At 51.9% G+C, this 24,307-nt stretch overlaps 1 protein-coding gene across 2 annotated transcripts in view; it reads right to left on the bottom strand.

Moving 5' to 3' along the window:
* Positions 1-2,236: 2,236 nt before the first annotated feature.
* The window catches only part of BRINP2 (BMP/retinoic acid inducible neural specific 2), a 51,828-nt gene continuing 29,757 nt past the window's right edge, over positions 2,237-24,307 (bottom strand). For both annotated transcript variants that reach the window (XM_048859741.2, XM_048859740.2), the window contains exons 3-8: positions 15,039-15,229; positions 13,314-13,510; positions 9,781-9,886; positions 8,311-8,547; positions 4,885-5,107; positions 2,237-4,466 (exon numbers count right to left, since the gene is read on the bottom strand). In XM_048859741.2, coding sequence (XP_048715698.1) covers positions 3,350-4,466; positions 4,885-5,107; positions 8,311-8,547; positions 9,781-9,886; positions 13,314-13,510; positions 15,039-15,229 — 2,071 coding nt within the window. In that variant the 3' untranslated portion in view covers positions 2,237-3,349. The remainder of the gene's footprint in view (positions 4,467-4,884; positions 5,108-8,310; positions 8,548-9,780; positions 9,887-13,313; positions 13,511-15,038; positions 15,230-24,307) is intronic.

Raw genomic sequence — 24,307 nt, 5'->3', positions numbered from 1 at the left:
CAGGAATGCTCAGCCACAAAGAAACAATGTTTTCCCCAGGCCTACCAAGCAAGTGCCATTTGGACCGAGTGCTGTGTTTAATTGCAGGGCAGGTGAGTTCTCCTGGGAAGTACTTAGAAGACTCAGGAAGAGCATACTGCCAAAGCACTGCTGGAGTGCTCAGCAGCATGGTCAGTGAGTTCCCCCAGGGTGTGCCTGCAACATATACTGCAGCACATGTGTGCTAACAGAGAGAACCTGGAATATTTAGCAGGAGGGCAGGTACCTGGGACATATCTGGACCTTTCAGCAGCTGTTAAAGGGAGTGGCAGGGGCTTTACATGGAATCAGGACCCAGTCTATCCATGATAGGCTTCTAATGGGGGAATGAGTCCATCTTGGCCCCATTGTAATTAGTTAACTGCTTAGGTGGCTGGTTGGCAGCAAACTAACAAGCACCTGGACAGATAAAAGGCTACCAGAGCTCAGTTGAAGGACTGTACTCCTAGAAATAAGGATCCGAGGGGCAGGTAGTCCCAGCATATACAGGAACCAGGAAGAGGGACTCTTGAAAACCAGGAGGATAAGCCTGCCAGAATTATTGCCCAGGGGAGGCTGCGGGACTCCTGAAGTTAGGAGGAGATACCTGCCTGGATTAGCACCCAGGCTTCCAGAACCAGGGTAGAGTTTGAGGGTCTAAAGCCTTCCCCCCCCCCCCCCCCCCCGTAGGATCTTAATCTAAGAATTCTGGTCTGGGAGTAATTCTTGCAAGAGGCAGAAGGCCTGCAGGGCCATACTCTGCCACAAGGGGGTATGCTCGAGGTCCATGCCTCCTCAAAGGGTATGTGTAATTCTCTGCCTCCCTCAGGGATTTTTAATAGATGTAAGGCCCTGTTCTGTTTCCAGTATCCACAGAGAAAGCTGTGCAGTGACTTTATGGCCTGCTGTGAAAGGCTGGCATGCCAGCAGCAGGGAAATACAGGTGTGTCCTCTTCAGATTACATTTCAGTAGCGCAGGGCTCAGGTTCCCCTCATCTGGATTTGAGCAGGCTGGGGAGCTGGTGAATTGGATCCACATTGCTCATATGTGAGCCGAAGGCCTCAGAGTGTTACCTGTGGCTGGGTTGCTGATCTGTAGAAGGGGATATGGAGAAGGTGGGCCTCGCTTTCCTCGCCTTTCTGTAATTCTCCATGTACAGATTTCCCCCAGACTGTGTTGCCTGCAGGTGCCAGCTAACTAGCTCCAGCTCTCCCCCGCTGCTGTCTCTATTCACCAGCCCCCTCCCCCTGCCTTTAAACTGCCCCACCTTACCCTGTTGTCTCCCTGTAAATCTCCACAGTGATTCCATGGGGTTTACAAAGCATTTAAAGAACTCCTGACCTGACATTGCAGGGACACACATTGTAAGCCCTGCTCCAGAGCTCTAGCCCCTCCAGTGATGCAAAGGGGCCCCCATGCGGCATCAGACAGCCCATCTGGGGAAATCCCACAGGTGGTGTGCAGCTGCCATAACTGACTGTACCCAACCTTCCTGCAGCCCTCAGCATGGGGGTCGTGGCCAGCGTGGGGGAAAGCATAGTGTGCTCCAGGTGTTCCCCACATACGGCAGCGTCCCTTATGCTTACCCCAGCCCGAAGGCCACTCTCAATTGCGCCCAGGACTCAACTAGGCTCTGGCTGCCCCCAGATTCAGGGGATGGCAAAGGTTGGCCAATGCTGAGGATTAGGCCACAGCATCTTGCTACAGGTTCTATTGGCTGCAGCCATCAGCCAGGGGACCACACATGAGGACAGGGGCTTCCTTTAACAATGAGAAACCAGCATCAGTGCTCAAATCAGTGGGGGTTCCTGAACTGTGTGGCTAGGAGCAGAGGTACAAGGGTTATAAATAGACTTCAAACAAAAGGCAAAACTAAGCGAGGAGGAAAAAAACAGAAAAGGAGCCATGGCAACCGTGCCAAAAATAGCTTGGGAACTTCTGCTACATGTGTGTGGATGGACATGGACAGATCTCTTTATAGCCCCCCACCTTCAACCCAACCCCCTCTGATTTCACAGCCACACCTGCCGTCTCAGAACCATCAATACCTATTTAACACCACACGTAATCACACGTGCACCTGGCCGTTGATGTCTCCACCTCTGCACCCCATCTACTGACAGTTGCTCCTAGGTATCTGTCCACGTTTACGCCGACCACCTCTTCACACACACCCAGAGAGTGTCTCCAGTCAAAAAGACACAGCCCGAGACCGCGTTGTTTTCAACTTTGTTTTGTTTTGCTCAAAAGGCAATCTTTTAAAAAATATATTAAACCAGATACATTTGACTAAGGTGAAACTCGGCTGGAGAAATCGACAAGAATTGAATCCTCTTCCCCCCTCCCCCCAAATAAATACGTTTTTTTAAAAAAAAAAAAAACACCCAACAATTGATTAAATAAAAACCTGAAAGGAGAAGCTACCCACAGAGCTCCACCCTCTGTAACGATGGGTGTGTCTGTCCAGGTGCCCAGTCGCGGCTCATGTCGATAATGGAACATCTTGGCTCAATGTACCGAGGTGCACTGATGGTGCCGTGCTGCAGAAGGAGGGCAGAGTGCTCCCCCTTCCATGTGGGAATAGGGGAGCTCAGGCAGGGCTGCCTGTCCCACAGACCCTCAAGCTGGGATCGGCCAGCTTCTTCCCCCGCCATCAAGGGAATGGTGCCAGAAAGCAGGCGGGGGCGGGAGGAAGAGGCAGGGAATACGACGACTTAGAAAGTGACACGGAGAATGGAAAAGCCGGGATGTGGGTAGAAACGTCTGTTAAAAAGAATACAAAAGTGCCTGCGCTGAAGAAGGCCGCAGCCGGCCTCTTCCCACAGGGTGGGTGGGAGTGAAGCTCTGGCCTGCTGGGTGTCTGAGGTCTTGCCGCCCATCCCTTCGCCTCCCAGCTCTGTGTGGAGCACTGGCTCGGCTCACAGGCAGAGGTACTACCAGATGTCTCCTCCCTAGGGCAGACACCTCCCACCAGCTGTCTCCCCACATGGGCCTGTTCCCAGGTGAAATAACCTGTTGATTTTCCTGCCTGGTCACAATTGTCATTTGTGACTTGGAAGGGGGAGAAGTACAAGCCATTACAAGGTAAGCACCCTATCTCCTTAGGCCTGGCTCCCCTTTCTAACCATTTTGCATCTGCTGCCCTGCAGTCTCTTGCCATGGCCCGGGCATCTCCTTGCATCCTTCACACGCTGCCATCCCTGTGGCTGGTCACGTGGTGTCCCGAGGAAGCACGCGGTTGGCACTAAGGTAAGGACCTTCAGAAGTCTTGGTTCTCCATCCCCCTCCCTTTTCTTTGGCCCCTCCTCAGAGATTCCAGGTGCCCCAAGGCTAGCTACACAATTTGCCAGTCTCATACTCCATGGGGCTTGGCATTTTAGCACTGAAGGCCTGCATGGAGGATTGGATCCTTCCCACTTCGTTGTTGGCCAGCTTGAGTCGGTGCCGGAGCAAGCAAGAGAAAAGGTCGAGCCGGGTTTTGCCGGGCGGTGAAAGCCGGTTCACCCGATCCCTGATCTCTATGAGCTGTAACAGGGCCGAGTCCTGGGATCCCTGGGTGTATGGGTAATCTAGCTGAAGGATCAGGTCCCGGATGGCATCCGGATCAAATGGCATGCTGAAGCCAAAGACTTGCAAGCTATTGATTTTCATGTAGCCCAAGTTCTTAGATGGATCCACCATCTCTAGAGGCTCATAATAGATAGTCTCATTGGAGCTGTCATCCAGAGACTTGATCCGGCTCCTCAGGTATACGTGGACCGTCTCAAAGAAGGTCTTCCACTTGTTTCCTAAGGTGAGCGTCCAATTTTGGCACTGGGCCGAGGCATCCACGTTAGTCCTTTCCCAGTCCGGGAAGCCCCCCTCCTTCACAGGCATGAACCAGCTCTCTGAGTGGCTGCCCCCGAACGGGTTGACGTAGACAGCCATGACTGGCTCCAGGGTGCTGTTCTTGGTGAGGCATATCTGGAGGGAGAGGGCCATCATGATGTGGACCAGCCCTGGCTTGTACTTGTTGCTCTTGAGGGTCAGCAGCATGCGTTTCCTCCAGGAGGGATCGAACCAGCTCCCCAGCCGCATGTCGTTGCTAATGAAGATGGAGTGCACCTCGATGCGGCTGTCCCGTTTCTGGAGGAGGTACTTGAGCTCCAAGTCCTGCAGATCCATTTCCAGGCCCAGATAGTGCTCCAGGGACTCTGCCACCTCCGGACGGCACAAGCCCTGGCTGAGCATGTAGCCTGGGTTGCAGGTCCCACAGCGGGTGCTGTTCTCCTCGGCGCAGGCAGCGCAAGCTGGCCCCTCGCCCAAGGCACATGGTATGGACCCCTGGCAGGAGACTTGGTCGGAGGGGCAGGTGCAGCTGTGGCTGTCTTCCAGGAAAGTCCCCGGCGGGGTGGTCTCGCTGCAGTACAGGAAGGATTGAATGTGGTTCCACCAGTAGGGTAAAGATCTAAAGGAGAAGGAGGCAAGAGAGAAAAGGCTCCTTAATGCCAGCGTGAACATGGCTACCGCTCTTCCCGAGGGTCAGAGTGGTGGCCTGTCCCCTGGACATATTTATTGTTCCGGGGAGAGGGACCAGCCCTGGAGATTGGAGTCCTCAGGTTAGCCACGGCACAGGCAAGGATCCCCAGGGCACCGCCCCAAGCCTGGAAGAGCCAGCACTAAGGGGGCAAAGCAGTTCAGTCACCAAGGGCTGGCTTCTCTACTCAGCGTCCATGGCGTGACATGTTAGGAGAGAGGCGGTCACCCTTCTAGTCCCAGTTTGGTCAGTGCAATGAGTAACAAATGGGCCCGGTGGTCCCAGGCCTTGCCCCACCTACCCAGCTTGGGCCAGGGCAGCCGAGAGCTGGTGCTAAGGGATGCTGTACCTCTCCTTTGGCAGTCTGAAGCGAGGCTGCCTGTGGCAGCGTTTGCAGAGGTTGAAGAGACGCCGGATGATTCGATGGGTTTTCTTGAGCAGCAGCTTCAGGCTGGTGCTCAGCTGCTGGTAGCGATGCTGCACGTCGAGGTCCATTGCCCAGTACTGGGAGACTGTTGTCATGTTCACAAAGCGATCCTCCGGGAGTCTCTTCACCAGGGACTGGAGCTCCTCTGTGGGGAGAGAAGGGGAGTCAGCACAGCAGGAATGTAACGCAGGAAGAGCTATCTGATAAGGCCAGAGTCACTCTCGAGTGCGGCCTGTCATCCTGGTTAGAGTCTTTCCCCTGGCTTAGCCCCCAGTCCAAACATGCGGCCCCTGCAGAACGCCCAGGCAAATGGACTTAGCTCAGGGGTTCTTTGCAAGGACTGGTGGGACAGAGCCCTCCTCCCCCCATGGCACCAGCCCTTCCCACCCCCATCACATCAACTCTGAATTTGGCTTCTGATAGCTTGTAGATTTGCTAGAATTACACAATAGTAATACTTAGCACCCTGCAAACCGTCCTCACAATGCCCCTCGCAGCTAGGTCAGGGAGGAGCACTGTATTTATTTTGCAGCTGGAGAAACTGAGGCTTGACTTGCCCTGGGCTACAGAGGCAGGATTAGAACTCAGAACATGTCCTAGCTGGAGTTACTAGACACCTTTTCCCTCAATGAAAAACACAGTTAGGCTGTAAGCTCTTTGTGGCAGGGCCCATCTTTTTGTTAGGTATATGGCCAATGCCTAGCACAAAGGGGTTTTGAGCAATGCATGGGACTCTAAGCACTAGTGCCGCATAAATGATAAAATTATAGTAATGATACCGAGCTCTCATCTAGCAATATTCATCACTAGATCTTAAAGACATTTTACAAGGGAGCTCTGAATCTTTATCCCCATTCTACAGCTGGAGAAACTGAGGCAGAGACAGGGCACGTGACTTACCCAAAGTCACCTAGCAGGCCTGTGGCAGGGCTGGGAATACACCCTGAATACCAGGCCAGGGCTTGATCCATTAGGTCACACTGCCTGGTTAGACGAATCATAAGGTCTCATTCATTTCTATAACGTAAATTACATTGACACTCCCTGTTTATCAGATGGGAAACGCCACTAGTTTATTTAAAATGCAGTTTTATTTATTGTCTTTTTGTAGCACCTAAGGGTAGGCAACGAACATCATGGCCCCATGTGCTGCATGAATCAGAGACAGTCCACCCACCCAGAGAGCTGATATTCTAACTAGATCAGACAGATATGGGGTTGGAAGAGAAACCAAGGCAGAGCACAGTGAAGCGACTTGCCCATGGTCACATGAAAGGAGCCTGGAATAGAACCAGGGTCTCCTGAGTCCCAGTCAGGTGCCCGATCCACTAGGCCACACTCTGTTGCTGTTAATGTATTGACGGAGAAGGTGTCACCAGTGACCGCTGGAGCATGCTCTAGCCGTGACACCAATCCTTCACATTCAGACAGTTCCCACCTTTCCTAGCCAGACCTCACGCTAGATCTCTGTACACAAGTCCAACTTGGGACTCAAGCAGGTTCCCCCAGGCGAAAGCAAGGCAGGTATCATTTGGTTCCCCCGCACCAGACTTAATCAAAGAGGTACTGGTTCCCCGTGACATCCTGCCACAGCAGCTGTAACACACACTCCTCAGGGAATTGAATTCCTAGGGGCAGGGCCAGTTCCCCAAGGCGCTCTGCATGTCTCTTGAGAGCCCTCCGCTCCCACTGACTGTCACTGGAGTCGGGATGGCTCGACACCCATACAGGGTTGGACCTTTAAGCTGCTCGCTAGGCCTAAATACTCCCCCTGGCAAGGGTGTCCCTCGTGGAAAGGAGAGACCACTTGGAGAGCGAGGCAGAGATTTTGGAAGTCATTTTCCCTGCACTGGAGCTAATGGATTCATTTTCCATTGCACGTGGTGTTAGTGGAGAGGCTGGTAGCCCTGGTCGAAGCCAGGCATTGAGCTGTCAAGCTCCTCCCAGGCAGCTAGGCCAATGCACCTCACTCCTGACTGGCTGTTTCAGTCGTGAGGACCCAAACAGCTCTGCCACTGCACCTTCCTTGCAAACCACCACACCAGCTGTTTCAGTCCTGGACCCACGGAGCTTTGCCAGTCTCCTTGCGCTCCTGACAGTCCGCACCCTCAGCTATGTCATGCCAGAGATCACCAACAGGGCCTAAAATTAGGGTGCCACAGGCTGACTCCTTTACTCCGACTGAATGGCATTTTACTCTCCGGGGTCCCATTGTTTTAACTGGGAACTTTGGTGGCTTAATGCCCTAATCAGAGCCCAGTGATCTCAGTGGGAATCTTCCCATTGGCATTAATGGACTTTAGATCAGGCTCTAAGGTGCTATTTACTATGAGTGAGGCTGTCAGAATCTGGCCCTTTGTAATTAACAAAAATGGTCTCTGGGAAGCTGTCAGACACTATAGTAATGGGATTCAGATAAGTACGAGAGACAGAGACCCCCTCTACCCATTTCCACTTGGGTGACTTTCAGGATCTGAACCCAGATTGCCAAGAGAAAGAGGGCAATGCAAGAACCCCCTTTGCTTCCAAAATCCCACTTCATGCATCTTTTGTAATTCTCTTTTCCCTATCCCTCTGGGCAGTTCTCCTGATTCCCAGTCCAGGCCCTGTCCACTAGCCACACTGCTTCTGAAGCATTAACAATACTGAATTCAGGTTTAAAATTGACAAGGGTTCAGATGTGGCTGTGATCCCAGCTGCTGCTGTTTACCCCATCCATAATAACAAAAGAACAAGGGGACACCCTAAAATTAAAAGGCAATTATGTTTTTTTTAAGTCTACATATGATCAACCTGTGGAACTTACTGCCACTGGATATCATTGAGGCAAATAGTGTAGACATTTTGAAAGAACATTTTATAATAAAAAAACATTGCAGTGAGACTGGCTGGGATAAACATTGAGGGTCTACATTCTCATTCTTCCAGGTGTAAACTGATTACAATCTGGGTCAGGAAGAAATCTCCACGCAGAAAGTAGATTATTGCATAATGAAGTAAGAACATAAGAATGGCCATAATGGGTCAGACCAATCTAGCCCAGTATCCTGTCTTCCAACAGTGGCTGTTACCAGATGCTTCAGTGCGAATGGAGAGATCAGGGCAATTATTGAGTGATCCATCCCCCATTGCCCATTCCCAGCTTCTGGCAATTGGGGGTTTAGGGACACCCAGAGCATGGGGTTGCGTCCCTGACCATCTTGGCTAATAGCTTAGCTAATACGACTGGGAAGTGTCTGGCACTGTCAGAGCTAGGACAGCAGACTAGCAGGGTCACTGGTCTATTCCAGCACAGCAGTCTCAGTAAGAGGGGAGGGCCTCAGTGAGCTCACACATTCCTGGCCTCACCTGACTCCTCAAACTGTCTATTGTGATTATCCCAGGCATCCTGGATCTGCAGCAGACTGTCTTCCATTGCCTGGATGTCGGCTTCAGGGCAGTTGCAATCCGGGAAGCCAGGCCCGCATTGGCACCAGCAGTCATTCTTCCGGCAGATGAGCTCTCCCTCCGAACTGCAGGTGATGTAGCTGAGCGCGGCCGCCACAAAGCTTTCCCGCAGGTAGTTGGGCAGCAGCACCTGCAGCCCTGCACAGAGGGAGAGTCCCAGGAAGGGTGAGACAAGCCAACACCCCACACGTACCTCAGCACTCTGTGTTTCCTGTCTGCGGGGAACTGGGCCAAATTCAGCATTACAAACGGCAGTGAAGCCACATCCACTGATACCAGGGCTGGCTCTGGCCCAAAGTCTAAAATATTGATGTAGCGACCTCGACCGCAGCGGAGCGACACCAGTTTACATGTGTGGAGGTTCTGGCCCTGGAGCATCAGACATGATGTGATCTGAGACTTGAGGACCTCTCCCCACTTTGCCCAATAACCGTCAGGGCAGAAGCTCCGCTCAAGGAAGGGATGGATCTCTCCAGCTGCAGACATTCGGTTCAGAGAGGCTACAAAAGTGCAGATGCTAATTTTAAACCTGCAAAACTGGCTGGGACTCTCAGGGGTCAGGGTCTCTCCTGGCATTTCGGAGACAGAGATGGCTGAACCAATTTGGTTAAACTGAGTAATGACTGGCACCTTCATCCCCAAACTCAGCCTTGCCCCTCAATCTTTGGGAGAGTTGGAAAAGCTGAATTCACTTTTTCCCGGGTCCCGTCCCCAGCTCTCTATGTGGGTTCTTCGCTTATGGGTTGTGACCGGGACTGAAACGCCGGACATCTCATCAGGAAGCCTCTTCTTGGGAGACCCCTCGCCTAGCTTTGCAGACCCAAAGAATCGGCAGCAATTTGGATCAGGTCCAGCCAAACGTCCAGGGCTGACTCTTCCGCTGGGGTCACTGGGGATAGCTCCATGGGCTGCTCTGCCGATTTACACCAGCTGAGGCTCTACCCCTCAGCGCTGGGTGCTGCAGCTCAGTAGTTCTTAACCCCCACTTCACAGCTTCTCTCCCCCACCCTCCAAAGCACCTTTCCATCCAACCTTATAGGGTCCCAGGGCCCAGCTGGGACTAGTGGGACAGTGCATGCTTGGGCAATGATAGGAGTCAGCGTGCAATGAAGACATGACCGTAACCTACTGGGATCACCTATGACATGGGGCATGCGCCCCAACATCAGGGCATTCTGGGTAAATAGGTCCCTTTTTTGACCTAACTCCTGTACACTATCCCCATCCCTCCACTTGGGGCCCTACCCCTCTCCTTGCTTCAGTATCCCTACTCTCTCTCACTGGCCTCTCCCTCCCTCGATGACCTCTGTAGGGGCTGGTCTGGCTGTTGCTAGGCATGGGGGATGAAAGGAGGAAGGCTGCCATCCTCACCTAGCAGTTGTACTTTGTTCTCAGGGCTCTGGACGAGAACCGAGCTGACTGAATCCAAGTTATCGTAGTTACTGCAGCCAAGAGGGCCCGTCCGGGTTTCAGTTACCTGCGAGAACAGGGGGTAGTAAGAGAGCGAGTGAGGCAGGACCTGGCGTTTGTATCACACCACAGCAGTTAGGGTCTGAGCCTGCAGCTGAAAACATGCAGAGCTCTGATAGTCCAAGCTCTGTTCTCAGCTCCTGGAGGCCAGGCAGGGCGACAGAAGGAGCATGAAGGGGCAGAAATGGTGAACAGCAAAGGCACAATACAGTGATCAGGTTCATATGAAATAGAAGGAATATGGGAAGAGGCCAGAAGGGCGGCGAGGTCCCCTTGTGAAATCCCGGCCCATGTGGTCTCAGGCAGCAGGGTGACCTTGGAAAGCAAATGTAAGTCAGAGGCCGCAGGGCTGTCCTTCCTGCCAACAAGGAGCCAGCCAGGCCGGCAGAGCAGTCCCGAGTGAGGGCGTCTGCGGCAGCACGAGAGACAAGAGACGGGCGGCCCGGCAGCGCTGGGAGAAAGGGGAAATAATTGCCTGCTAATTGGCCTGTTTACAGAGAGCAGCTCTGCCTCCAGCCTGATGCAGCTCGGCTTCGTTAGCGTGGCCAATTTCCCATAACTAACAGGAAGGCGCTAACCTTGCTCTGGCTCCCTCTCCCCTCCCAGCGAGGACACTGGCTGCCAGAGACGGGGTTATAATTGCCAGGCTGTGGGAGGAGAGCCCGGGGCAGGGACTGGGCTTCAACCAGCCACAATTTGCATCCCAAGTACAGCATCGGGGCAGGGGTGGGGAGAACAGGGACCAGGAGATCCCTTTCCCCTCCCCTGACTGTATGTGGCACACCTGCTCTATGCTCATCAATCTCGTTAGATCCACTCAGTTCAATCAAATTAACACAGAGGGCTTCAAAGAGCAGAGGGGGGGTCAGATCCGACAGTCACAAGGCGATCCCCAAAGGCCAAGATGAGAACAGCCTTCCAGTGATCTCAAAGCACAGCTCTGTTTTACAGAAGGAATTCAGAGCATAGAGATTTGCCCCAAGTAACTCAGCGGCACAGCCCAGATTAGTAAGAAGATCTCCTGATTCCCCAACTCAGGCCGCATCCTCTGGGCCATGCTGTCAGCAGCCAGTGGGTGAGAGGAAATACATTTACGTTGGGTCCTACGTGGACTGGAAGGAGGAGGTGCACGGTTGGCCTCCCATTGTCAGGGAAACAGACCAGGGTAGAGGCTGAGCCCCCTTCTATATAACCCACCACAAGGAGAGCTTTGCCCAGTCTGTACACAGCAGCTCCAGGCTGGGAGCCAGCGTGGCACTTTCAGAGGAAAGGCACAGATTGTGGCAGAGCAAGGCCAGTGCAAGAGCAGCAACTCCTCAGCCCCCCTCAGGAGGGACGGCCCTGACGTTTGCTTTCCAAGGTCACCCTATCGCCTGAGGCCACGTGGGCCGGGATTTCACAAGGAGACCTCAGCGCTCTTCTGGCCTCTTCCCATGTTCCTTCTATTTCATATGAACTGGACCACTGTTTTATTCCTTCGACCACTCACCATTTCTGCCCCCTCCCCCTTCCACAGCGAGCTCTCCCCGCCTACGGCATGAAGATCAGAGCTCAGGAAGGGTTCACATTGGAGCCTCCCAGCCCAGTCTCCAACCACACGAGGAGATTGACTTGGCTTCCCTACCCACAACAGAGCAGGGTGTGGAAGCCCAGCACTGGACCAGTAGTGGGCTGCAGGTCAGGGCTGAGGTGCACCGGCAGAGCCGTGGAGGGGAGCTTTTCAGAACTCTGGCTAATGTCGCCCTGTGAGTCTGGACACCAGCCGTTTCCCTGAGCCCCCCACTCTGATGACAGAACACCGGCTGCAGACCGCGGCATAAGAATGCCGTGTTGGTCCGTGCTGTGAACGGATGCCTGGTGGGGCAGTTTAATGGTAGGCGTTTGGAGTGGAGGGGTGGGATACTGAGTGGTGGGTTTTGTGGCTGGCTCTTATGATGAAGCTGGTGTTTTATTTACTGATGGATTGTTCTCAGCCATATAAGATACCCAGGGGGTTAAGCCACAGGAGCCCGTATAGACCTCAACATAGGGTACAAGGTGAAAGCAAGACATCAGCTTGCTAAGGGTGGTCAGGACAAGACACATCGCTTGGAGGGTTTGGTGAAGGCTCCCTGCCCAGATATTTGATTATTCTTTATGTATATTGTGTCAGGCGCTGTACAAACACAGAGCAAGAGACAGCCCCTTACAGGCCAGACCACGGAAGTGCGTTACTGGCCCTGCATCGGAGGGGGGAACAGAAGCAACTTGCTCGAGGTCACACATGTTCTGTAGCAGAAGCAGCCACCAAACTCAAATTTTCTCAGCCAGAGGGCAATGCCTTGTGAGGGAGTGGCTGTCACAGCATGACTGGGCCCTGTGAGAGGGAACAGAGTCCAGTGCACCTGTGACTGATTAGCAGCTGCCCAACGGGGGTTAAAAGAAGGCAGCTGGACCCTTATAAAGAAAGCATCAGCGGGTAACAGGTAAGAGCTTCCTGGGGGAGACCGGGAAGCTGCAGAGAGGAGAAAATGATGTGGGTCTTCCCTGGGAATAGGAAGGAAATGCTAGGAGGCCAGTGGAAGGGTTAGCCTGCCGCCCTTCCTGAGCTGGAGAGCCAGTGCCGGGAGGCTGAAAAGGGCTGAGCTGTGTTCAGGATAGAAGATTCAGGAGCAGGTGGCTGGCTGGGAGAGAGGGGCCCTGGAACAAGGGTAGAGAGGGACTGGGAAAGGAGTGCTGGGGGACTCACGGGTGGGTGACCTGGAAGCGTTGTCCCCAAAGAGGGGACTGGAGAAATCCCTGTATCTCGATGTGTGTTCCTGTAGGAACTGGGAGAACTGTTTTACCATGAGTGTTTTATGCACTATTTTATGTATACAAGTTATGCCTAGAGGTGAGCTTCTGAACTGGACAGTCAGACAGACTGTCTCTCTTTACAGCTGGACTAAGGGGAAACTGAGGCAGGAGCACATATCATGCTGCAGCCTACCATAGGAGGGGCATTTGAGGAGGGACCACCCTGTGCCAATGGCTCAGTGCATAAGGCAGTGCAGTGGGAGTCTGGAAACATGGGATCTCTTTCTGGTTCTGCCACCGACCGGCTGGGTGACCTTGGGCATGTCACGTCCCTCCCCATGCCTCAGTTTCCCCTCTCACCCTTTATCTGCCTTGTGTATTTTGATTGTAAGTTTGTAGGGACAGAGACAGTTCCTTCCAATGTGTTCGTGCAGCATCAGGAGTGTCAAGTGGCTACTGTAATAAGCCGAGTAATTACTTGCAAGCCCATCCCTCCTGGAATGAGCTCTGTACCCCTTTCACCTTTGCTTTACTTTGGAAAGCTAACGCCAGAGGTGCTAATCCCCCACCCCTATCTGGATAGGCAGGGTCCCCCTTGCTGTCACCCCCCTCCTTCCCCATCCTGGGGCCTCCTGCTCCGAGCTCAGTGGCGGTATTACCTTGATGGCGGCTGTGGCTATCTGGATGTGGTGGAGCCTGCGCAGCGTGCTTTCCCGGTCAATGAAGTACGAGGCGGCCAGCTGGTGCAGGGTCTCCAGGGAGATGGTGGAGCTGTTCCCGCCCCCTCCCGTCCCAACCGCTTCTGCCTTCTGGCTCAGCTTGCGCTTGTCCACGAAAATGGTCAGGGACTCCTCTCCTGCACAGGCATGCGAGCCGGTCAGTGTGCTCTGGGGACGCTCAACTCTGCTTCACCGTCAGTCATCCATGGGCAGGAATGGAGCCAGAGCCTGCCTCCCTGCTGCCCCTCTGGGCTGGCCATCCCTCACAGCAATACAAGCCTGAAGGATGGGCTTCTGGGTACGTCTGCCCCACGAGGCTTCTTGCAGGCGTGCGAGTTGGCCCAGTGGGGGACGTCAACCTGCAGCCCCTCTGATTTCCAGCCACTCTAATCAGACCCTGGAGGCCGAGCCCTGGGTCGTCCAAGCAGCGTCACAGCCCCCACCTCCTGAGCCGGCTCTGAGACATTGCCACTCCCTGGTCTCCTCGCCAGTGCCCAACTAGGAGGCTCAATCACACGGAGACCTCCAGGAATCCCAACTGGTTCTTACAGGCAGACGGGAGGGCACCATTGGAGGCCATCTCTCCATCACATTGGCCCTTCCTCTGCTTGGGGACATGTCCCTGTGGGTGGATTTATAGAACCAGTCTCCCTTATTAAAGGGCCATCGCATCTTATCTTTTACTGCCTTGGCCCTCGCACAGCGGCCCAATTTGCAGGGCAGAGAGGCTAGCACACAAATACAACCCATTCCACTTCTTCCCTCCATCTCTCCTGCATCTCTCATGTCCCCATCAGAGCCCTGAGCCGAGCTCCAGGCCTCGCCCCCAATGCTAAGCAACCCAGTGCTTGCGGAGCATCAGGGGCATTCCTTTGGGGGGCCCAGCGACGCTTGGCCAGAGGACTGCGATTGAGTCACAGGAGACTCTCCTGCTCCGTTCGGAGATGGAGCACACCTTGCCTGACCCTCAGCAGGCCTGGCAGTGCTGAAACCAGCTGTACGTGTTAGCCTAGGCTAAGTGGAAATGTCTGTCTGCTCCCAGCCCCATGGTCACTCAGTAAAGAGTCCCCATGCTTATTGGAGCCCTCGTATTTAGGGCTTGTTCTGCTGCTGCTTGTACCCCGTTGCTCCGAGCTGCTCCCAGACATCGAAAACATCTATGCGGCTCTTCTAAAACCCACCTCCTCTCTCTGCTGCTCTCCTTGCCAAACACTAGTTGCTGTTTTTATGGGCCCCACCAAACCAACAGCAGCCAAGATTTTCCAAAGTGACTAGTGGTTTGAGGGACCCAACCTGAGATGCCGGAAAGGGGCCTGATTCTCAGGAAGTGCAGCACATCCACCCTCCAAAAAAGAGGCTCTTTTCAGGGTTCTCAGGTTGGGACCCCAAAATCACTAGCCACTTTGGAAGATCTTGGCTGGTCGTCACTTCCACTGCTGAGCCAGCAACAGTGGTTCCGAGAGCAAGCAGCATCCCCAGAACCAGGCAGACCATGCTCACATCTTGATGCTGCTACATAAGTGAGGCAGGAAAGGTAGAGGCCATCTTGCTTGGGCCAGATCCTCAGCTGGTGGAAATGGACTTAACGTCACTGACATCAATGCCAATTTGCACCAGCTGAGGATCTGGCCCCAGGAGCATAACATTGGCACAGCGGGCACTTACCTCCCAGAGTGGCGGAGAGCAGGAAGTGCGTCCCATATTTTTTAATCAGGTTTTCCGTAATCTGTTGCAGGCTGGGCCTTCGTCCCAGGAGGCGGATGTTCCGGATGAATTCGGGGGCCAAGGGCAGCGGCAAGCTGAAGAAATCTTTCCTTTCCAAGGCCAAGTTATTCACCTTCCAGCGGGCAAACTCTCTGGAGAAAGAAGCCAAGGAAAAGCAGCCATGAACTCCAGTATCCAGGTGAGAGGGAGGGGAGGGTGGGGAAACAGGAGAGAACATAAATCCCCATCACAGTCACAAAGGCTGTAGTATGTACTGGTCACTGCACTGCCTTCCATTGGGGGGGGTGAAGGTAGCTCCGAGGAGACCCAAGCAAGATCAGGGCCCATTGTGCTAGGCACTGTAAAAGGCACCTCGTGAAACGGGCTCTGCCCACAAGAGCTCACGCTCTAATAGACTAGACAGGATTCTCATCCCCACTTGTGACGGGCTGGACTAGGGTCCTCCCATACCCATCCCAGGAAAGTATAGTAGAGGGGTCCTCCAAGTATAGAGAGGCTGCGTGGGATGTAGCCAATCGGGGCTAGCCATTCACAGGGTTGCAGGCTAGTATAAAAGGAGCTGCAGTGCAGCCCAGACTCAGTTGCTGTTTACAGCCAGAGGAGTGCACATGGTGCTCCTGGCTGGTGGAAGGGAACTGCAGCACCATGGACAGCTCAGTGTGGGCAGGGCCTTGGGGAGCGAGAAAGAGTCGCTGGCTGGCTGAGGTAAGGGTGAAGCTTTGGTGAAGACTGGGGCTGCAGGGAAGTGGCCCAGAGAACTGAAAGTGGTTGTTAAAGGGACATGGTGGCATGTGGCTGTGACTCTTAAGGTCTCTGGGTAGGGACCTGGAGTAGTGGGTGGGTCTGAGCCTCCCCCATAGGCCACTGGGGAAGTGACCTACAACTGGACAGTGATAAACCCCAGAAAGGGATCTGAACTGTTAAGAGGACCAACTGGGGCCAGAACAGACCAGGCCAGGAGAAGAGTCTCCACGGAGGAGGCCCTGAGGGCACGGCTCCCTCCCAGGGCCAGCAGCACTGAACAACTTTGTTGCACTGATACCCCAGAAGGGCTCTGTTTGAGTTGTGTTCCATATACACTGTGTGAGACTCGGCTAAAGGGGTCACCACAGACTGAAAGAGGGGCAGACACACCCAGCCAGCGGGTACTCCTGAGAGGTGGGGTGCCACCCCATTACACACTGTACAGATCGGGAACTGAGGCACAGAGCCCAGGCTCACAAAGGGAGTCAGTGGTAGAGCAGGGAAATTGACCCAAGTCTCCTGCATTCCAGCCCAGGGCTGTAACCACAAGGCCAGCCTCCATCTCCTTCAGCTACCACCTCCCGTAATCACAAGGGCAGCCTCCCTTCCTTCAGCTACCACCTCACATCATCTCAGTTGCTCTCCCTTCGTCTGCAGAGCCAGGCAAAGCCCGGCTCCCTCTATGCTCTGTCCTACAGGCGTGCTGGCTGCCTTTGTGGTGGAGTACATGAGCCCCCGCTGGCATGCAGCGCAATACAAATCCATGTATACCCACATGTGTGCTGGAAACATCTCCTTTGGAGGAAACCGGGATAGGGATATTGCAATATCACCTGATTAAGTATGCCCACAGAGAACTGAATAGATTAGGGATTTAGCCAGAGTCTCTCATAACTGGCAGTAACAGACTATATCTACCCGGTCTAGCTCCCTCCAATGCGCCCCTCGTATGATCAATAACTCTGCTCTGGCAGCCGCAAGGAGAGACTGGAATGGAAACAATTCCAGCTCAGTTCAAAGGAGGTGGGGGTGAGAGAGAATGGATGGAAGCTGCATGCACAGCTGCTATTCCAAAGACCAAGGCATGGCAAGAAGTTGAAATGAAACAAATTCAGACTGGGAGTAAGGCACAGTGACGATGATGAACCACAGGTAAATCTTCCCAAGGGATGCTCCGTCACTTTGCAGCGTTAGCTGAGACTGCATGGATGGCCTCCTCTAGGATATGCACTGGTTCCACCACATGTTAAGGACCTAAAGTGGGGATCACTGGGTGAGGTTCACTGGCCTGGGTGATGCAGGAGGTTGGCCCAGATGATTGCAATGATCCCTTCTGGCTTTCCAGTCTCTGAATCTACCCATCCCCTGCTGCTGAGGCATCCAAAGTCTTTTCACGTGTAAGCCAAATTCAAACCAGCAAGTCCATTGATTAAAAGGCCAATCCAAACTGGAAGCAACTGTTGACTTCCAGCTAGGTAGCCACCACAGCCTGGGTGGGAGAGCCCCTTTGAGTAGGGTTTTCTCTGGGGAATTGTCCTGCTGTCATAATACCACATGTGATCCACACACAGCAGATGACGATTTGAAGGAGGCATTTACCACCCTTTGATCTAAACAGATTAACCCGTAGGCTGTCACAGGCATTTCCCCACACCGCAGCCCAGTGAATGCTTAGGGGGACATATCCCCAGTCTCAAAGGGCTGATGGGTGGAATGGCGTGCATGTGAGAATGCTCACCAGCTAATGGTGCAAGACATTTGTAGGTAGTGTGGCCAGGCTAGAAGTGCTATGTGGACTCGGCTGACAGCACAGTGATCCCATCTGGGAATTCTGCAGCTGAAACCTTTGCTCTGCTATGCAGCTGTGTGTATCAGCTATTCCTGGTGGGCAGGGTGCTGGAAATGTTTCCAAGGTTAGATATATAGACCGGTACTCAGAGCTAAGGCAGAGATGCCAAAAGTTCAGGCTTGCTCCACTGACACCTTGCCAGAGGGCTGCATCTAATCTGGAGGAACATTTGCCGAAGTTCAGAAATGAAAAGCGCATGCACACAGCTATGCTGTTTGCTTCCCCCTTGCCTCTCCGGTGACAGACAGGTGTGGACTGCTGGCTGATGGATTCCACCCACAAGACAAAAGTAGCTGATCATTTTTCTCCTCGTGCAATTCCCACCCTGCAGATGGTTTCAGAGAGCCCGAGCCAAAGCCAGCTGAAATCAATTAAAAGACTGCTGATGGTTTTGTATTGGCACTCAAAAAAGGCGCATGGTGATCAGTATTATAGTAGCATGAGATCAGGGCCCCAGTGTGCTATGCACTGTACACACATGGCAAGGGAGTGCCTGCACCTTAGATCTTGCAGCCTAAGTAGATGAGGGGTGGGAGGGGAACTAGATGAAGTGTCTTACCCAAAGGGGAGGGAGGGATAGCTCAGTGGTTTGAGCATTGGCCTGCTAAACCCAGGGTTGTGAGTTCAGTCCTTGAGGGGGCCATCACAGCTTGACACAGCTGTAGGTGAGAGGAGACTCAGTCCCTGGTATGCTGATGTACTTACATGTAAATATAATTGTACTTGGAGATTGAATAAAAAGGATTCGGAAGGCTGGGGCTCTGGCCTGTTAAAATCATTTGCCCTGGCACTCTGCCCCTCCCCATCTAAGATACTGGGCTATAGGACACGGCCGTTCCCTGGGCTATGCCTGAGCTAAGGGGACTGAGGTTTAAAATGTCATTACCCTGTAAATATAGTGTTGTCTCTAACATAGAAACACTGCTCCTATTGAAACTACAGGCAAAACTCCCGCTGACCCGTCTGGGTCTGCTTATGAATGGGAGTAGGACAGAAGGCAGCAGGGGTCCTCAGGAATACCCTCCACAGGTGTACACAGCCCCACCGCCCAGAGCTCTCAAAGCAGCGTGAGGCTGCCACCTTTGCTGCTATCCCCAGACAGGGCTGTTGCAGGAACGGGGTGGAAGGGAAGGCCCGATCTGATGCTTTGCCACACAGTGTGAGAGTCTGCTCAGCTATGCCACCTCCTGGAGGTGGGAATTCTGGGACTGGAGGGGGACAGGAAAGGAAACTAGTTTGACCAATGGAACTCAAACGCTTAACCTCTCTTGGTACATAGCACCCTGGAAGGGCCGTATTACCCTGTTTTACAAATGATGAACTGAGGCACTGAGAAACACAAAGCAACTTGCCCAAAGTCAAGCAGGCAGTCTATGGCTGAGCTAGGGATTGACTCCAGATCTCCTGGGTCCCAGCTCAGTGCCCTATCCCCTAGATCATCCTTCCTACTCAGCTGTTACCCTGTCAAAAACCCTGCTAGTGCACAGGGGTTTATACCCACGCTTTGCCAGCATTGCGCCCCCTCGCCCTATGGAGGGGCACCACCAGGGGGAAGGAGGTTGGCAGCATGTGCTGGTATTGGGTAATTTGGTAAGTAACATCTCAACATCTGCAGCCTGCAAAATGTGCCATATGGTACAGACCAAGCCCTGTTTAGCAGGACTCCCACATCCCTGGCAACATCTGCACTCGCTGCAAGCCCGGCATGGAGGCAATTTACCAGCCTGCTGTGTTCCCAAACAATGGCCCCATAAACAATGATTGGCCAATTTCATTCTAATCTTTGCAATTTTTTTCTAATTAAAATCAGGCTGTGGCTTTCAGCCGGTTTAATGAAGGGTGATTGGGAGAGATGGAGGGGAGGCTGGGGGGAGCAGCCAGCCGGAGTATCTGCCATCGCTCCAGTGATGGCACCCCATGTGGGTTTTTATTAGGTTAAATGGGCAGCACAACAACCATGTCAGAGAGCAGACAAGCGCTTGGAGTTGCAGCTGTGAGACTGCAAAGCCCTGAGCAGCCAAGCATGCCTGCATGCCTGCCCTCTTCACAATTGGCCTGGCCTAGGAATTACCACCACTGACAGCCTAGGGCTGCTCCCACCCCAGAGGCTATTCCAGAGGGAGAATGGAGGCTCAGGTTTGGTGCTTTTTTTTTCATTTCGGTCACTTGTTCCTTTCCATCACCATCTTTGGGCTGTGGGCCCAGCTCCTCTCAGGGGCCCAGCTGAACAGTGAGTCAGTGAGAGGGGTGAAGTCTACTATGCAGGGGGGTGACGTGCTGGGAAGCAAGGAAGAGGGTGGGAGGGAGAGCACCCCTGTCCGGGAAGGACTGAGAAGAAGAGTCTGTCCAGGGGCTGAGGGAAGAAGACCAAGGGGTCTGCGTATAGAGAGCTGGGAGAAAGAGCATGGGCTGGTGTTTGGTGATAGGCCCTATTTATCCCACTATCCCACTCTCCCCTGACTATGTCTGAGATCTGTCCTCTTCCAGCCACAAGTGTGGGGCCCACGTCTCAGAAGCCTTATGTCCCTTGCCTGGGGTACCTGTCTCTCTGGAATCATGTCCCTCTGCTTTGACCTGGGAGGAAGAAACGTCCCAGCCCCATTTCCTTACCTCAGACAAAGCCTCCTTTACTCTGGCTGATGAGTCGGAGGGGCAGATGCTCCTGCCATCAGAGGTTGTGGGCTAGGCCTTGGGCTTTGTTGGATGGTTAGTGGTATGGATTAGGCACCTGTCAGAGGGGCTGGGTTTTGGCCTTGAGGTCTTGCTCCTAAGTCAGCATGTGTGAGGACTTAGGAGGGAGAGAAGCTTTATTCTGACAAACCTGTTACACCCTATGGTCAGTGTCCCATCCTCATCAGCAAAGCCCCCACATATATCAGTGCTGGGCCCCCATACATCAGCGCCCCTAGGTCCTGTTCCGCAGTAGGTCCCTGGCTCTCTCAGTGCCCACCCAGCTCTGCCAAAGCACTGCCACCCTGCCCTGCCTCACCTCTGGCTGTGCCAACCTGAGCATTGCCCCGCTCCCCCGAGGCACCTCAGCCCTGACGTTTAGCAGTGCCTGCTCTTCCTGCTCCCCAATGTGACTTAATCAGCACTCCCTGCTATTCCAGTTTGTGGCCATGTGCTAGCTTAGCACATGCCCCACAAGCTTCTCCCACACTCGATTCACAGAGGACCGACAGCAAACCTGAATGCTGGGCTCCACCCAGCAAACAACAGCGCAAATCCTCAGTGCCATGCAGGTCCTTCTCAGAGAGACTCTTTAGATCCAAGTGCAGAAGGCTCTGTCAGGTGGAGGTGGATTAGTTTACCCTGAGTTTAACGATTGTGCTATCAAAACAAATCCAAAGGGTTGCTAGCTGATTACATGCCTCAGAGGAGCTGAGAGACAACGGTTGCCTTAATGCATGTGGGGTTCTTTCTTCCTGTCCCACCTTCGTCACCAGCATTTTCTCCGGAGACCTCTGGGTCCCACAGCAGCAGCATGGAGGCCAGGGTGGTGGTGGGGAAAATCAATCCCCTGAAGGCACCAGGGTTCATAACATTCATAACAACAAGCTGATCACAGCACTGGCAGCAGCTGCTTTGTTTGTTGTCAAAAAGGGCCTTGTACTGAATCTCTGCTTTTCTCTGCCTTTCAAAACCCACCTCCCTGGCTGTTAGGGTTTTGTACAGAAAACCCCCATACAGTCTTTTAGAGATAATTAGGTGCATTCTGATACTCATTAAAGTGAGAAACTGACAGCACTGATTAGAGGAAGGCAGAGTGTTAGGCAAGCAATGTGCAAGATTCCCACGCACGCAGCTCTGCCAAAGTGCTTCCATCATGACCCCTGCTATTCCAGCCCTAAGTTTTCTGCTGGCTAGAAACATCAGATGCATCTAATTGTAGTGGATGGGAGAAGGAAGAGAACAGTGAGCAAAGGCACCCCCTCAAATCGGGACACGGGGGGGGGGGGAGGAAAAAGCCCATCAGTGCCTATCTGAATAGCCGCCCGAGGTTCAAGGCTAGGGTGTTATTAATCAGCAAAAACAACTTGTGTCATCACCCCCCTCTAACTGGAATTCTCATTGTTTCCAGTACATGCCTCCCCAGCTAGAGATGACCTTCAATTAATAGTTCCCCAGGCCACTCTACTCATTCATGGCTAATGCAAGAGCTGGTTGAAAAAAAGAGAGAGGTTTTTTTTCCAGGAGTGTTTTCAAAATTTTCTAAACAATTTTTCTTCCAACGGTTTCAAAAGGGTTCATTTCTTTGGAATATTTTGTGAAAATCTGTATTTAAAATTATTTTGATTTCAAAATTTTTCACTTTTTCCTCCAGTTTTTGGGAACTGGGAGTGGTTTGTTTTTTGCCCTCTTTTTCATTTTTCCACTAAAAAGGGGAGAGAGAAAGAGGGAAATAAAGGGGAAAATGAAAACTTTGACATGTTTGGATTTGGGGTTGTCCTGAAAAATGGAAAACTTCAAAAAAAAGCCCCTGGGCCTATGATATTTACATGCATGCTACATATAATATAATACATTGTATTATACCTTGCCTACAACAATGGGGTCCTAGTCTGTGCCTATTGCAATATAAATAATTACTACACCACAAAAAAACCTCCATTAAAAGAACATTATTAAGGTTGCAAAGTCAAGCGTTCAAAAGTTAGGAAATGCTAGAATTAAGGTTGCCTGTGTCATCTTAATTTGGCCTCCTTGTGCGTATGCTGTATGGTACACTCTTTAATTATGTGATCACATACTTTTTTCCCCCTGGAGTTCTGTCTCCTTCAGTGCACAGGCTGGACAGTGCTCACTGAAGGATCAGCTAGCCAATATTTTGTTTTCTCCTCATTATTCAATGGGTGGCCCCAGGCCTTATTTACGGCACACTATTCCAACCCTGTTTGAAGATACAATTATTAATTTCCTCATGGGCTTCTCTGTGGTGCTTGTCACTCCAGTATAGGAGTGCTTCACAAATATTAATTCATCGTCACAATACCCCTGTGAGATATAAGGGTATTATCTCCATTTTCCAGATTAGGAGCGCACAGAGATAAAAGTAAAACCCACTAATTTTAGAGACACCTAGGGCCCAGTTGTTTTAGAGAACTTAGTATTATTTATAGTACATTATGTGTTTAAAGCGCAGCTCCCATTGACTTCAGTTGCAGCGGTGCAACTCAGTGCTTCTGCAAATCAGATCACAGGATCTCAATTCAGGCACCCAGAAAATGAGGAACACACAATTAGTGGCCCTCTGTGAAAAGCTGTGTTTAGGTGACTTGCCCAGCGTCACACAGAATCTCTGTGGCAGAGGCAGGGATAGAATTCAGTTCTCTAGGGCAGCATTTGACTGCCTTAGCCATGAGACCATTCTTTCTCTTCTTGCAATCCCCTGCCTCCTTCACTACACCCATTCCCAATTGCAACAAATGAGGCAAGGTCCTACAGGCAATAGCCTCCTTCACTACACAGCCTGATTAGTCTCCAGAGCAGATCCATGCCACATACCAAATGAGGCAAGAATTTTGTGGAAGAAAATTGTGTGTGATCCTGTAATTAACAATGGTATCATAATGCCTATGCACAAGGGTGCCAAATTAAGGTTACACACCAAACTTAGTTCTGGAATTTCCTAACTTTTGAGTATTTGACTTTGCAACCTATGCCATTTTTAATGTGTGTGATTTAATGGGTTTTTAAAAAAGCAAACTGAACAGACAGAAATTCTGTCACGTGGCATCATATTGACACCCCATATGATTCATTGCAGTCTGACATCACGCCCACATAAAATAATGAAGTGGCTAATATGAGTCTCAATTAATAAAGAACTAAAGGAGGGTAATATAAATAATGCCAATCGACATGGGTTTGTGGAAAATAAATCCTGTCAAACTAATCTGGATATATTTTTTTGATGGGATTACGCATTCAGTTGATCAAGATAATAGTGTTGATGCAATATACTTAGACTTCTGTAACGTGTTTGACTTGATACCACACAACATTTTGATTACAAAACTAGAACGGGACCAAATAAATATGGCACACTTTGAATGGATTAAAAACTGGCTGACTGATAGATCTCAAATATAACTTTATACGCTGAATCATCATCAAGCGGGTGCGTTTCTAGTGAGGTCCTCTGGGGATCAGTTCTTGGCCCCAACATTTTTATCAATGACTTGAAAGAAAACATAAAATCATCACTGATAAAATTTGCAGATGACCCAAAAATTGGGGGAGTGGTAAATAATGAAGAGGACAGGTCACTGATACAGAGTGCTCTGGATCGCTTGGTAAGCTGGGTGTAAACAAACAATATGAGTTATTTTGACACAGCTAAATGTAAATCTGTACATCTAGGAACAAAGAAGGTAGGCCATACAAACAGGATGGGGCACTCTACCCTGGGAAGCAGTGACTCTGAAAAAGATTTGGGGGTTATGGTGGATAATCAGCTGAACATGAGCTCCCAGTGCAAGGCTGTGGTGAAAAGGGCTAATGTGATCTTTGGATGCATAAACAGGAATCACAAGTAGGAGTAGAGAGGTTATTTTACCCCTGTATTTGGCACTGGTGCGACCACTGCTGGAATCCTGTGTCCAGTTCTAGTGTC

Source organism: Caretta caretta, chromosome 8 (genome assembly GCF_965140235.1).
Source record: "Caretta caretta isolate rCarCar2 chromosome 8, rCarCar1.hap1, whole genome shotgun sequence".
NCBI classification, from domain to species: Eukaryota; Metazoa; Chordata; order Testudines; family Cheloniidae; genus Caretta; species Caretta caretta.
The sequence above is the reverse complement of the archived record's forward strand: the minus strand, read 5'-3'. Positions and strand labels throughout refer to the sequence as shown.